The sequence below is a fragment of the Artemia sp. Qi Xiang Cuo genome, chromosome 6 (assembly GCF_049724085.1).
Source record: "Artemia sp. Qi Xiang Cuo chromosome 6, ASM4972408v1, whole genome shotgun sequence".
Taxonomy (NCBI): Eukaryota; Metazoa; Arthropoda; class Branchiopoda; order Anostraca; family Artemiidae; genus Artemia; species Artemia sp. Qi Xiang Cuo.
Genome location: NC_142799.1, coordinates 25,069,704 through 25,086,167, shown reverse-complemented (window position 1 = coordinate 25,086,167; position 16,464 = coordinate 25,069,704). Strand labels below are relative to the sequence as shown.

Below are 16,464 nucleotides of genomic sequence, written 5' to 3'. Positions count from 1 at the left end.
CGCCAGAAGCGTCTTAGCTCCGGGAAAATTTAATGTCAACACATTCCAGGTGGCAATTCGGAGACCATCTTGGTCAATAAGATTAAAACGCTGGTCATTTCTCAGTCCAGGGGCAAGCAAGGGTTGTGATGGGATAAAAGAAGGTTGGTTGTCCGAGGCAGTTGCTAATTTATTCGTTGCAATGGGTTTCGGGTGGAGTGTTGCAAGCCCAACTGACCCTAGGCCTGGATTCTGATTAGAGCCAAGATTTACCTGGATACTGAGAATCCTGGGGTGGGCTCCACCCACCTCATGAGGTTGAGGCCACCCCGATCGGAGCTTTTAGTTAAAGGAAACCCCGTATCCAGAGGTACGTGGTCAGCTGACATGGTCTGCATCATTCCGGACGAACTTTTGGACCCTACAATTTCCAATAGATACGTTTCATTACCTTACATACCAATTCTTTGGGAAAAATTAAACGTACTTTATTGAAATATAATATATCAACTTGTTTTAAATCAATCGGACCATTGAGTAAATTTCTAAATTCTGGAAAATATACAACACGTAACAGTTTGACAAGTGGAGTGTATAGCATTCCTTGCTCTAGCGGAAAACTAAAGGTTGGTCGAATACACCAGCAATTTGTGGAACGATTTATTCAGCACAGAAACTCAATAGATAATGCTCGAAGATTTACGACACCTGCAGAAAGCTTTACTTCCGCTTCAGCTGAATTTATATTTTATAGTCTGGATCTTTTTTTGCAGTTCGAGTAGGCAGCAGCCATTTCCAATGATAAAAATTTCGCTCAATGGGCTCTTGAAGCATTAGAAATAAAAATGCGTATTTTTGTAGGTTTATCGATTAATTGAGAGACTGGTAATATAAATATTGATCCTATTTATGATATTATTTTAAAAAATGAGCCCATCTTCAAAAATAAAAATAAAGTATTACAAAATGTCGCAGGGGCTAGTTCAAGCAACAAACCTAAGCGAATAGCAGCATCAAAAGTTTTGCATAGAATTATGTCGCAATAATATATTCCTAGCTCATTTGTTATTTTAACCCGTTACTATTGTGATTTGTTGATGGTAGCTTCAAATTGTAAATGTTAAGTAATTGTATATTATATATTTTAGGTTAGTCTATTTTAGTTTTACATTTATTTTTTAGTTTTAGTTTTTTTTTTCTACATTGAAGACGCCTTGTTAGATTAAAAAAAAAAAAAGTTCTTTTGAACTGAAAGTAAGGAGCGACATTAAAACTTAAAACGAACAGACATTATTTCGTATATGAAAGGGGCTGTCCCCTCCTCAACGCCTTGCTCTTTACGCTAAAGTTTTTTATTGTTTTAAAAAATAGAGGTGTGAGAAAGAGTCTAACGTTAGCGTAAAGAGTGAAGCGTTGAGGAGGGGACAGCCCCTTTCATGTACGGAATAATTTTTGTTCGTTTTAAGTTTTAATGTCGCTCCTTACTTTCAGTTAAAAATATTTGTCTTTTATTTAATTTTTGAACGTTTTTGAATTAATCCAGATTTTGATTTTAGCTCACCGTACAGGAATAATTAAGACAAAATGTGCTTATCAGGTGTATTTTTAGGTAGTTGAATTCTGGTTATTTGGTTATTTGGTTTTCTGGAAAGCTGTTTCATTTTATCTACGAACATTTTTACTAGTAAAAATTATACTTAAATTACGAATTAATTCACATAACGAGTCTCTTTAGCCATATATTTTTAATACGTATATAACGGGGTTCGCCCTCTAGCCAATGCCACGCTCTTTACGCTAAAGTTCGATTTTTTTTCCAATTCTTTGAAAATGATTCTTAATCACAAAGGCCGTTAATTAAAATAAATAGCTCTTATGAAAATACTAAAAAATCCTTGGCTTAAAGAGCTAGGTAATGACTAGGGGGCGAACCCAATCATATACGTAAAAATTGCTGTTCGTTTTAAGTTTTGATGTTGCTCCTTACTTTCAGTTGAAAAACTTGTTTTTTTAATTTAATTTCTGATCGTTTTTTCTAAATAATGCTGGGAAATCCGGCGCCCCCTTCATAGCAATGTTCCTTCCCTCATGAAAACTTCCTCCATGAAAAGATCCTCCCACAGAGCCTCCTGAACCCCCCCCCCCCCCTACCAGAAAAAATCCCTCCTTAAAACGTCTGTACGGTAAAGTTGGGTAAAGTTCATAACTTTCAGCCCTCCCTCCAGGGACTTTGGGGGGGGGGGGGGGTTAAGTAATCTACAAGACATAGTTATTATATTTTCGACCATGCTGAACATAATGGCTATCTCAAAATTTTGATCGGGTGACTTTGGGGAAAAATGGGCGTAGAAGGGGGCCTAGTTGCCCTCGATTTTCTCTGTTCTCGAATAAGCCCTCCCACGATATTATAGGACCGCTGGGTCGATACGATCACCCCTGGGAAAAAAAAAACAAAAACAAAAAAACAAATAAACACGCATCCGTGATATTTCTTCTGGCAGAATATACAAAATTCCACATTTTTGCAAATAGGAGCTTGAAACCTCTACAATAGAGTCCTTTAATTCCTATAATAATTTATGCTAGTCTTGGGTTTAATATGGCTCTTTACTTTTCTCTGAAAAATTGTTTTTCGAAAGAATCTTTTTAATTAATTTAAAGAAAGCGCAACCAAAAGCGACTTTTTGTTATCTAAATTCTCAAAGTTCTGATATTTTCAGTAAAGAGGTTTATTACTCAACGTTCAGGAAAGGCCTGATTCATCTAAGAAAAAAAATCAAACCAAAAGTTTCCAAACACAAAAAGAAAGTAGCTCTTGTGTCGGCTCCACCGAAACAGGTAATTAACCTTTTTCAAACCAAACGATAACCAACTACGACCGTAGAAAATACCACAAAATGAAAACAACAAAGTAATGAAAGTAGTAAAAAAAAAATAACAGTGTGTAGACGGTGAGAGCCACCGTTTACCCCCCCCCCCCCCGTGAAAAACATCCCTTGAGAAAAATATCCCGCGGAAAATAACACCTCACGGAAAATACACCCCTCCCCCCCCAGAAAATACTTACCCGTGGAAAACCTCCCCCCCCCATAAAAAAACCTCTTGTGGTTGGTTAGTCTTCAATCCCTTTTGGCTTATAAAAACAGACTAGAAGTGCCTAAGGATTATCAAACACTATCTACCTCCATCCTCCTGTCGTCTGTCCCTTAGAGCTAATCACAGTTTATAGACAGTAAGCTTATCGCAGATCATTTCTGGTCTTCGGTCTCGGTGCGAACAAAAAGCTCCTCCCACTTATTTCTGCCTTAGCGGATTAGTCTGTTATCGTCAATCACTGAGAAATGGTTACCAAGTGCATTATTCGTAAATGCGAAAGCAGAAAAAAACTTGGTGAGCCAGCCAAGTGGTTTGCAAGTGTCCCATCTCACAGGTATGAATTAATTTATATACAAATTATGACTTAATCTATTTTTTACGTGGACTCAACTGATTGGCCTATGTAGGATTTTATAAAAAAAGGGGGGAGGGGGTTGATGAAATTTGTAAAAATAAGGAATTTTTTCTTCTTCTAATAACGGGTGGAATAGATGTGATGGTTTCAGGGGCGGACCCAGGATTTTTTAGGGGGGGCGCAAAATAGGTTGATCTCATAAACTTACGTTAGGAGCATGTTTAATTAATGAAAACTTGCGTTAATTAGATAAATTACAGTACTGTAGACTACTTTAGGGGGGTAACCCTCGCCCCCCCCCCCCTCTGGATCCGCAACTGGATAGTTTATCATTTTTTTCACGTCGTGATATTTTTTTTCTCAGATAATATTCTCACGTCATAATCAAATGTCATCGCTTTATGGCATTGTTCAAATTTATTTTTTACTTGATTATTGTCGTAAATTTATTCTTTGTCTTTATTTCCATTCTTAAACCAATGTCATATTTACCTTTTGCATTATTACAGCCCACTATATCTGCATTCATATAAATTTATATGCAGTGTTACAGCCGTACCAATTATTCTCCTTTCCTTTTTTATTCTTAAATAATAATTTCTGGTCGTTTTGAGTTTGAATTATTGTAGGCTTCTATTTCTACTGATCTTAAGTTTAATATGGCCTTTACTTTTCTTTAAAAAAAACTTTCTTTTTCGTAAAGTTTTCGTAGTATATATATATATATATATATATATATATATATATATATATATATATATATATATATATATATATATATATATATATATATATATCGGCGCGTACAAACAGCTCCTCTCATTTGATCTGCCATCAGTGGTCTAATTTCCCTGGAACACGTATTTTGGCAGAAAATTTCTCAAAATGCCTCTGAAACCAACTTGAGACTTCGAAACCCATTTTTAATTCCTAAAAACATCTAATAATAACATTGCACTACTAATTACCGGTTTTCAGGTACGTATTGGAATAAATTAATTTAAAATTAGTTTCTTCAAAATTAGTGTTCCAACGTTGAAGCCAAGTTTCGCGTCCAAGAGAAATCTGACTTGTCTACCCGTGGAAAGATCTGATACCGCCTATGTTTATATCTGCCAAAACGTTCTCCGGAGCACTCGCACCCCGGTCCGGGTTTTTATAATGGGTGAGATAGAGAATGATCATACTGCTAATTATATAAACTGTGGAGCTAATTATGTATTTATTTGAAGGCTCAATGAGAGCTGAGAGGTTTCGGCATCAAAATGCACCCTTTGACGTATCTCCCTCCCTTCCTAGCTACAAAACAATCAGATAACCCCATTGCAGAAGTTACAGTTCCTTTTTAAGTTTTTTGATTTGTCTATTGCTTACAGATAGTATTTGTCACTGGGAAACATACGGAATATTTTTGCGTGGGGGTTTTCTGGAGGTTTTTTCATGAGAAGAAAGTATTTGCACGGAGGGGGGGGGGAAATTCCTCTTTTTCACTTCCCTTAGAACTTCTCAATTAAACTAAAAAATAGCTCGACTCAAAGAAGATTTTTAAAGTTTGGAAACGATAATTTCCGCGAGAGAGGTATTTTACAGGTGAGGGGTTTCCATGGGTGGAGGAGGGGAAACTCCTATAATAATTCAAACCCAAAATGATCAGAAATTACTACAAAAAAAAAGAAACTCAAAACGAACAGAAGTTAAAACGAACGATCATAGAAAACATGGGGGTTTTGGGGAAAACAAAAAAAAGGGCTATAGAGTTACATGTTGAACCCCCGTTCTAACAAACCCCCATTTAACTCAAGCCTCCTTTAACCCAATCCTCATTTAAATCAAATCCTGAACCTAAGTCAAGGACTAAAAATAAGTTTGAACTAAGGCTGATTAAACGCTCAAAATCTATTTATCGCTTCATTTGCGGTTTCTAACTTGTATTACTCATCAATGTAGCCCTTAAACCCTCTAAATTGAATGAAACTTTCCGGATTGGGCCTATCGCCAAAAGCATGGCCCGATAAAGTGTTTATTTTTGTTTTATTGCAAACTATGAACTTTTCATTAGTTCGAAGTCCCCCATCCACAACTTATCCCTGAAAGGTCTAACTTATTAATGGAAGCCATTCTTGAGATATTGCTGTGTAACCCTTTTGAGAATGTGCATAATCATAGTCAATTTGATTCAAATCAATATCCGCCGAAAATTTCCTTGACAGCTTCACCCTAATACCTTTAGCTTGCGTAATAGAAGTAGTAGAATTAGCAGCAGTATGCACATAGCACCTTTTATTTTCTTCAACATTTTTTTCAACACACCAAACTGTCCCTAGGATATTGCTGATGCGCCCTTTTGACAACCTGTATACAGATGGCATGATATAATTCAGTTCACCTTCCACCCTTGATATTCCCTGAAAATTCCACCTTCATACCGTTCATTACCGGTAGGTACAGTTCTAATGGTAGTCCCAGTAATAGTATTAGTAGTAGTATTAATAGTAATAGCACTAGTACTGCTGGCAACAGTAGTATTAACATATTGCCTTTTGGCCAGCTGAAGATTCCTCTCATCAAGTTCTAGAAGCTTCAACTTAATACAATTAGCTGCTGCTATCCCATTGTCGATATATCCTTTTGATAACTTATATGTTCATGTGGTTCCTTAATTTTCATCTTAATACTTTTAGCTTACAAGTGGTTGCAATAGAAGTAGCAGTCGAACTAGTAGTAGTAGTACTTGTTGTAGTAGAAGTAGTAGTAAATGTATTTAAAATAGTAATAGCATTAGCAGTAGCGTGCATCGGCCCGGATTTTAAGCTTTGACGCTTAAGAACCAATCGTTTTTGCCGCTCCGTTTTTGCAAGATTTTCGGGGTTATTCCAAAAATTCGGGGCTAATGGAAGCAATTAACAGAACACAACTGATGAGCGAAAAGTGATGAACGAAAGGGGTAATATCGAACTCTCAGCTACCATTCTTGGGAGACATCTGACAGTTTGTAAGTGACAATGGAATTCCTGTGTTGTTTTAAAGTCACTTTTCTGTGAATAGGTAATGTGGCGGCAGAGTGCACCTGGCGACGATAAGTCACATCAGTCCAGTTTTTATCAGGAAAAATTACTCAGTGATAATTCATTGCTCCTTCTGGCATTATGCGTCCCTAGGTCCGGGCCTGGATTGGTAAATCCAGGCCTGAGCGTGCACATATTTCCTTTTGGTGAATTGACTTTTCATTTTAAGTACTCTCTGAAAGTTCCAACTTAATATACAAGTCTCTTTTTGAGGTACGCCATTTTGAAATTCTGAATGCATATAGTGTTTTTTGATTTAGTTCAAGTTCCCCCTTAAATACCCCGTTCTGTCAAATTTTCAATTTGATATGCGTAGCCTTAATAGCCCTAGTTTAACAGTAATAGAGGTCGTAGTAGGAGCAGTAGTAGCAATCATAGTGTTGAATTAGTATTAGTAGCAACAGTAGTAGCAGCGGTATTAATAGCAGTAGTAGCAGGTAGACGCCCCAGAAGTTTCATCTTGATACGCTAAGCCGTTTCCAAAAAAAATTGCTGATACACCTGTATCAGCAGTCTGTATGTTATTGCAAGTTACCAATTGTTAAAATCAAAGGTTTTTATAGAAAGGATTGTCGTAAATAGTCCCCGAAGCCCCGCCACACCGACATGACGGTGGCGAATGTGTGATTTAGTATCGGCGGTGGGGCACCGTCAGGTGCGCCGAATTTTGTTTGGCGGCGCGCCGCCGATTTCTGACTGACGACGCGCCACGGCGCACCAATTTTTCTGATTAAGAATAATAATACAAATTCCACTTCACCAAGCACGTTCAACCTCAACTTGATTTTAGTAAGGATTTTTAAATGCTGGTTGGCTAAAAACATACAAGAACAATATGACAAAACAGGAATTTGTTGGGCCGTGCTGAAAGTGTTATGTTCACCGTCGATCAGACCAAGTAGAATTCTCATTTTTAGCCACTAGACCCTGGGAAACCTCTGTTGTGTTTATGTTTAACATCGCATTGTTCCTATAAAATCCCGTGTTTAGTCATTTTCTTCTTGTTAATGATTTGGGCTAATGCGTGTATAACTTTCAAAGTTTGAAGTTCAAACATCTCTTGTTTATCAAATACGTACGAAAAGGAAGTGAAAAAACAACAACAAGTAACAACATAAAAAAAACACTGTATACAAGTCAGATACCATGGCTTAAAAACATCAAAATTTTTAGATCAGCGGTTACATCACTTCAGTCACAATTGAGGTAACAAAAGTAAGTTTGTTCACTCTGCCTGGAGCCAGCATTGATCTTTTTGCAGTCACTATCAGTCCTGTCGTCCTAAAAAGCCGTTTAGCTGGGGCACTTGTGGCTGTTACAGCCAGAACTTGACGAGCGTAAACTGCCACTCGCGGGATTTGATACTAGCATTGATTGGACCTTGGGGTCCCACTGAATGCCGCAAATGGGCTTCTTCTTTGTATCTGCTGAAATAAGTTGTTTTTTATAAGGGGGAACACACCTGCACCTTTACCATGGGGCTCCTGCGCCCTACACTACAGGGGGAACTAAGCTGTACCTTTACCCTCCTTTCTTATCAGCATGGAATAACCCTCCAAAATTCTTTTCTGAAAGAAGTGGTCAAGTTATGAAGTTTCAAGTCAACATTTAAGGCTACTTCAACTTCAGTGTGCTCTGCTCACTGTGCAAAAAAAATGTAATTCATTTTTATAGATATATTTCTATACTAGCTCTAGCTCTTTTCCAGATTAATTAAAAAAAGCTTTTTCCACAAAATAAGTTTTTCAAAGAAAAGTAAAGAACTCTATTAAACAAAAAATGAGCGAAAATAAAATCAAATAATCTACCAAGCGTGAAAGTACCAAAAATCAGCATCTATAAATAAATGAAACCTAAAACGAACAGAAATTACAATAAATAACCGAGTAAAACTCAAAACGACCAGAAATTAACATAAGTTGGGCTCAAAACCCCTATGCCTTCCCAAGGCCAGAACATAATTTGTATTTTGAAAAAAATATAAATGTTTTTACTTTTATAACTTTAATAAATCAAATAATATTAACATTTTGATTACTAAATATAAGTATATGTATAGTAAACTGACAATGCACATTCATTTGTATTTTTTTCAGTAATTTGACCTTTAGATAACAAAATAACAAAATGTTATTTTTATTTTGATCGGATGTATTTGGAGGGGGGGGGGGATTTCGGTTAAGATGAAAAGGCTGATTGTCCTCTGATTACCTTTGATTCTTCAAAATTTAACTTGAACTTTCAATTTCCAATCGAATGAGCCTCCTTGAAAGTTTTTACGACTAGACCCCGAAGCCGCGCCGAAAAGTCGGCGGCGCGCCGCCGAGCTCGCATCAGCGCGCTGACGCCGCCACTGATTCTATCGGCGGCGGCGTCACTAATACGCCGCCGTTGTTTTTTGTTTTTTTCTCACTCTTTTTTTCTTATCAATATCGACCTCCGGGCTTCAACCGTCAACCCAGCTTATCTGTTTCTTAAAGATAAATACTGTCATCTTGGGCTCGCCATGTATATCGGTTCGTAGGAAGAAGAAAATTGAAATTTTTCTTAAAACAAAGATTCTACCTTCCACTTTGAAATTCGGTTCATTTTTCTTTCTGACTTTTCGGATGAAAGAGGTAGGTAAAAGAGCATTGGGCAATTCAGGATGTTATCATATACAGCGCAATAGCGCTGCCTTAGTAAAGAATGATGTTGGCACAATGTATTATTTTTTTTTCCATACCCGGGCATTTCGTATCGAAGGAGTTGTCGAAGAAACTTCGAAAAGGGCTCATTCTATTGGAAATTGGAATTGCTAGTGCCCTTTTTAATGGTCGAAAGGGATTGGAAGGCAGCTAACACCCCTTCAACACCCACCATTTCCCCAAACACATCCAATCTAAATTTTAAGATAGCCATTTTGTTCAGCGTAATTGATTTCCAGATAGAAAATATGTTTTTAAGGAGGTTTCTCCCCCACTACCCTCAGGGCAAGGGGGTTAAATTACGCCCTTGGGGCATATAAGAACAATGTTGGCACAATGTATTATTTTTTTATTTATTTTTTCCTTTAGGGCAGGGCACTTCGTATCGAAGAAGTTGTCGTAGAAACTTCGAAAAGGGCTAATCAAATTGGAAACTGGATTGGCTTGTGCCCTTTTTAACAATTGAAAGTGATTGGAAGACAACTAACATCTCATCCACCCCCAGAAATTCCCGAAACACATCCAATCAAAATTTTGAGATAGCCATTTTGTTCGGGGTAATTGATTTCCAGATAGAAATTATGTTTTTGAGGAGGACACTACTCCACAGCCTTCAGGGCAAGGGTTGTAAGTTATTCCTTGGGGGCATATAAGGTTTATATAGAACGCGTTGTCGTAGAAAATTCAAAAGGGGCTCCTTCAACTGGAAATTGAAATGGCTAGTGCCCTTTTTAATAATCGAAAGTGATTGGAAGGCAACAAAACCAAAATTTTGAGATAGTCATTTTGTTCCACGCAAGTTCAGGAAATTATAGCTTTGAGCAGGACACTCCCTCTACAGTCTTCAGGGCAAGGGTGATAAGTTATACCTTGGGTGCAAGTTTTTATTGAAATCTTTGTCGTAGAAACTTGAAAAATGGCTCATTTGATTCGGAATTGAAGGGGCTAGTGCCCTTTTTAATTGTCTCGAAAGTGATTTGAGGGCAACTAACCCCTTCTCACACCAACGTTTTCCCCAAAAACATCCAATCAGTTTTTCTTTATAGCCATTTTATTCAACGTACTTGAAAGTTTTGGAAATGAGGTCCTTAAGGATGACAACCCCTCCACCCCCACAGTCCTCGGGGCAAGGGTTGTAAGTCATACCCTGGGGGCATATAACGTTTTTAATAGAAAGCAATGTTGTAGAAACTTCAAAAGGGGCTCATTCAATTGGAAATTGAAAGGGCTAGTGCCCTTTTTAATAGTCGGAAGTGATTGGAGGGAAAGTAATCCCCCTCCCACGCCCACCCTCCCATTCGCCCTTATGTTTAAAAACCGTGCCTTTTGGGTTAACAACCCCACCAGCAGCATCTAGGACAAGGGCTGTAATTTAAGCTAGTTGCTCATTGCTAACACATAAGGTTTTTGTAGAAAAAAAACTTTGTATGAACTTGGGGGGGGTGCTCATTCGATTGGAAATCAAAATTTCCAGTGCACTTTTTCAGAGTTAATAGTGATCGGAGGACTTCCACCCCACCCAATTTTTTCCCCAAATACATCCAATTTAAATTTTGAGACGGCCATTTTATTTAAAACACTTCAAAGGTTAAATAACTATGCCATAGTTAAATAACTATGGTTCGAAACCTTCAGCCTCTGGTGCAAGGGCTGTAAGTTATACAAGTTGCCTATTGTTAACATGTATTTTTTTTTATCAAGAAAAGATGGCATGTGAAATAAAAAAAAAACATGCAGTATTAAGGTCAAACCTTAGGGAAATGTCAAGAACAATGCCAAACACAATTAAAAAGCATTTATTCCTTTATTGGTTGTGAAAAGGAAATACCAGGAACATTTACAATGGTATCAGCCGTCAAATTGTTCGGAAAATATTTAGGAGCATCTTCAACTAAATCAAGAGGTACTATGTGCATCCAGTTTTAAAAGAGGTCGTATCTGCAATGTGTCCAGAACAACTAAGGGTATAAACCTGAGGGTATGAATTTAAAACTTTCAGGGCAAGTTGAAGGAATGTTGAAAAAAAAGGCTGGAGTGCAACCAGACCCACTCCCATGTCCTTTTTAGCTGCAATCTCCTCAAAGACGTCTGATCAAAATTCGTTAACTAGATTCACAAAGATCAAATACTTTCAACACATATGTTTATTACTTAACGTCCAGAAAGGTCTGATATATCTGAAAAAAAGAGTAATAAATCAGCTTTAAGGGTTTGTGACACGACGGATCTTCCTTTTCTTTTGCAAAAATAAAACAAAGCTTTTTCATGATTACTTTTGACAGACGTTTATATCATGAATTTAAGAAACAAACAACATCAACAAGGTTGAACGTCTAAAAATTCCAACTTGTGTTTTACCCAATGATATTGCCTAATAGTTTTAGAGAACTGAAAACCTGAGTTCAGTGGTTCAGTTGCACGATGGTTCAGTTACACGAGGGTTCAGTTGCACGGTGGTTCAGTTACACGGTGGTTCAGTTACACGGTGGTTTAGTTGCACGGTGGTTCAGTTACACGGTGGTTCAGTTGTACAGTGGTTCAGTTGCACGGGGGTTCAATTACACGGGGTTTAGTTTCATGGGGGTTCAGTTAAATGGGGTTGAGTTGCACGGGGGTTTAGTTACACGAGGGTTTATTTAAATGGGGTTCAGTTTCCTGGTGGTTCTGTCACACGAGGGTTCAGTTGCACGGGGGTTCGGTTATACGAGGGTTCAGTTGCACGGTAGTTCAGTTGCACGGTGGCTCAGTTACACGCACACCGTCAAACACCTTTGGTCCTCAGTTTTATAGATTATGAGCAAGCGTTCGATTCTGTTGATAGAAGAGCTTTAGGAAAGGTCTTATCCTTGTATGGTATACCAGAAAAATGCATTAAAGTGATTAGTGCTATGTATGAGAATAACACTGCTGCGGTTAATGTAGGAAATGAGGTTAGCAGCAAGCAGCTGATTTTCTATTAAATCAGAAGATAAGCAGGGTTGTGTTCTATCCCCCTTTATCTGGATCATTTTGATGGACTTTTTGTTAAGGAGCACAGGAAAGGCAATGGGAGTCCACTGAATCAAATGGGGAGGAAAAACTCTCCTGGACTTAGATTATGCTGATGATTTAAGCATCCTAGATAAAAGTGTGAGCGAAATGAATGAAGTTTTAGAGGTTTTGCGAGTTCAAGGAGCTAGAATAGGTTTGAAAATTAACGTTAAGACGACTAAGTCACTAAGGCTAGGAACAAGAGAAAATGAAAAGGTGACGTTGGGTAACGAAAAGATTGATCAGGTGGGCAGCTTCACTTACCTTGGTTGTATTATTAGTAAAATGGTGGGAGCAGTGAAGATGTTAAAAGTAGAACAGCAAAGGCTCAGGGTGTTTTTTCACAGTTAACAAAAAGTTTGGAAGAATAGGAAGATAAGTCTGCAAACCAAGATTATAATATTGGAAGCTACAATGATGACAGTGGTCAAATATGGCTCTAAAGCATGGGTGCTCCGAAAAGCGGATGAAGATTTGCTAGATGTTTTCCAGAGAAATTGCCTACAGATTGTTCTGGGTACCCGTTTGACTGACCGTATTTCAAACAGTAGGTTGACCGAAAAATATGGTTTAATCCCGCGTTCTAGGACTATAATGAAAGAAAGGTTGAGATGGCTACGGCACGTTCTGCGGATGAAGGATGACAGATTGCCGATGATTGTCTTTTCTGGCCAACCGTCTAGGGCTAAACGGAAAGTAGGTCGTCCTCGTCTGGGATGGGAGGATGTCATAAAGAAAGATTTTAAGGAAATGGGAACTTCTTGGGAGGGTGTAAAGAGGGAGACTTTGAATAGATTCGGATGGAGGAGGAGCGTGCGTAGCTGTGTTGGCCTCAGGTAGATTTGGCTTGCGGTGAGTTGTTGGTAGTAGTAGTAGTATGAAGCGACACTTGATAATTTTTTCTAAAAAATGTCAAATCTTCGGCGTCAGTTTATAAAAGCGTGATTATTTTATTGGTAGATAATGTTTTAAAACAAATTTCAAGCTAATGATAATTCATAAAGTAATCGGTATCCAGAAAAAAAGATGGCCCAAACTATTCGTTTTTTCAAAAAAAAAGTCAAATCTTCCGATTCAAGTTTATAAAGGGGTTTTGGTAGATAACAAGGGTTTAATTTGCTACAGGGCAGGGGGCAATTGCCTTTCAGATCCCAGTTTGATCCCCCCCCAGCTGAAATTTAGTTTCTTCAAAAATCTTGGGTACTTGTGCATTGTATTGTAAACACGAAAGAAGTCAATTTTGGTTAATGCTAATGAAATAAAATAAAATAGGATGAATATATAATAGTTTAGAAACAAATTGGTAAAGAATAGCATGTATTAAATACGTAACCTAACCTAGGTACATTCCCCCTCCCCTCAAACTCCAAAAAGCAACAGTTTAAATCTTGTAAACGCAATAACAAATCAAGCTTTGCTTTCCATTTATCTCTTGCAAATACCCGTTTGACGGGCTTCCTGTCTAGTTTCCTTGTACAGTCTATAGCGGTGGTACCATATAATGCACAAGTATCAAATCTTGTCAAATGTAAGATAGGCCTACATAATTCAAACATCCTAAGAAACAAATCACTTTTCTTTGGTATACCTTTGCCTTTGCGGTTATGGCTTTTTTTCATTTCTAACTTGGTCATTTCACTTGACTTGGAAAAATCGGCTTCTGCTTTGTCCCTCCCCCCTCCAGGATTTTGACGAAATTACGCCCCTGGTAGATACGGTTATGAAATGAATTTCTCAAACGTGTATGAAGGAGAAACCGAATTTCGTTAAGTACCTTTATTAAGTAATTATTATCCAGAATAACGATTTACCAAACAACTGAAACAACGAAAAGAAAATTAGATCAACTTATAATTTTATAATAAAAAGGATAAATTATTTAACATGTCAATACCCTTCATCCATTTCTATCGGGAAATGAAAAAAAAAACTATAAGATATATTACAAAATATAATATTCATGTATAATAAACATATTCAAAGATAAAATATATAGCTAGTTCTTAGATTGTATTCAAACAAGGGAACAGAAACGATACTGAAACAAATTAAAATTAAAGTTTACAGAATACATAGTAGCCTAATAGAGAACAGCAGATTCTGTTAAATTTTTTATATTCATCCCATTCGAGCATGTATCCAGGACAAAGCCGTATCCATAACTTTGTTTAGGGGGAAGGGTACAAAACGAAACTTAAAAAATCGCATCAAAAATTAGTTTATGTGCATTGTTACATTTTTACGAGTCGAGAGAAAATTTCGGAGGGAAGTTCCAACCCCGTGACCCCCCCCCCCCTCCCTGAATACGGCCTTAATTCAGGATAAAATGACTGCGGAAACTTTTCTCTCAGCCGTCACTGAAGATATCCCCCCCCTTATAATACGGATTAAAGACGAAAAAATTCGCTATTTGCATTACTTTTTGAAAAGTGTTAAGGAAATATTACTTTTCAAATGAAATACTATTTTTAAAACTTGAGGGGCTTCTTCTAGGTTTGAAAACAAAAGAACTTATCTTGTTTTCAAAATAAGTGTCAAAAACCATGTAAACTGATTATGAAAAGAATTTGCTTCTTTATCTTGTTATTTTCAGCGCTTCGTACTATAGAAGCTTTTTTTATATGTATGGGGTTTGTCTCTTTTCTTTTTTTTTATTTTTCTACAGTCATTCTCTTTTTTTCCAAAATGCAGTTTTTCCCAGTGGCGGCTCCAGGGGGGCGAGGGGGACACGCGCCCCCCTAGCGTAGTCTAAAGTAGTGTAATTTACTGAATTAACTCAAGTTTGCGTTAATTCAACTTGATCCTAACACAAGTTTATCGGATAAACCTATTTTGCCCCCCCCCTAAATTTTTTTATCAGATCAACCTATTTTGCCCCCCCCTAAAAAATCCTGGATCCGCCCTTGGCTTTTCCTTCCTTTTTTTATAGTTCGCTTTATCGAAGTTGCCTCAGAAATCTAAGCATAAACCTCACTTATGAGGGTTTTTAATTGGTAATATTTGGTCATGTTGATAGTTAAAATTACACTCTTGGCCGTAGTCAAATTTCTTCTGAGTCCAGTACAAGTGCGTAAGTGCGTAAGGTGCGTAATCTTCAGGCCTGTGTCCACACGGGATCTTGATATCCTTGCAGCATGTAATAGCTGCCTGTAAACCTCTTTATACATTAAGTTTTTTATTTGATTATTGTAACAAACCTGAAAATTCAGTGCTGCTATATTTTCTGGCCCATAGCAACCGTACAAACAGTTAACACCGGTAGCTGGGGACTGAGCCGTCATCCTTAAGATGCACCCTTTTGCAAATTATAACCGAAATGTAAACTGATTGGTGGATTTTAGATGACAGATCTCCACCTATAAATGCCCCGAGGCGCCGGCATGCTTTGTGTAGTAAAACTAGGCATTAAAACCGATTTAAATAGTTAGTGAAGAAACCAATAGGAGGAGAGCCAAATAAAATAGCAAAAGTACCCCATCCACAGCCAAATTATTCTTTTAGTTGCTTTTCAACCATGAAGAAGGCGCTATCTGTTATAACTGTTCTATTTGTTTGTTGTTATGGTTCATTCCCAGGGAATAACTATCAAAAACTGAATTCCAGAAAAAGCCAGCTCGAAGATGACTTGTCTAAGATGATCGATGACGAGATTGGAACATGGTGTGAGCCAAGAGAAGATGATAATTTGATCACCAATACCGCCGGACCACGAAAACGACCTGTTGTACCTTCAAAGACTATAACTGGAAGTGAAAGTCTAAGTATAGAAGAAGATGAGGTAGAAAATATTGATGAAGGGATAGTGGAATATAAAAGAATGGGAGATGATGTAAAAGAGGATAATATTGACACTGAGCAGCTTGCTAGATGGGGGAGCGCGGCGTTGAAGATCTGCTTGGGACTTGGACAAATAAGGTGCTTTTTTAAAAGTATTTTCACATTAGTTAAACAAGAAAGTCATCTCCTTTTTGAGGGTGAAAAAATAATACTTCGCCCAGAAAAATTACTTAAAAAGGCAGGGGCAGATCTAGAGCAAAATCTTGGGGGGGAATGTGACAAAGGCACCGATAAAAAAAAATCTTGGGGGTCAATGTGACAAGCGTGCCAATAATTGACAAATTTATTTAAAAAAAAGAGTGAAAACAGATAAGAAAACAAGGAATGAGGGTGCCAGAAAAATCTTGGGGGGCCCTGGGTATACCCTCCCCGCCCCTGGATCCGCCAGGAATTATTACTTAACAAACTCATAGAT

At 37.7% G+C, this 16,464-nt stretch overlaps 1 protein-coding gene across 1 annotated transcript in view; it reads left to right on the top strand.

The window, feature by feature from the left end:
* The first annotated feature begins 15,726 nt into the window (after positions 1–15,726).
* The window catches only part of LOC148951029 (uncharacterized), a 61,119-nt gene continuing 60,381 nt past the window's right edge, over positions 15,727–16,464 (top strand). The window contains exon 1 of the mRNA XM_089090108.1: positions 15,727–16,127. Within this exon, the coding sequence (XP_088946234.1) occupies positions 15,727–16,127 (401 nt within the window). The remainder of the gene's footprint in view (positions 16,128–16,464) is intronic.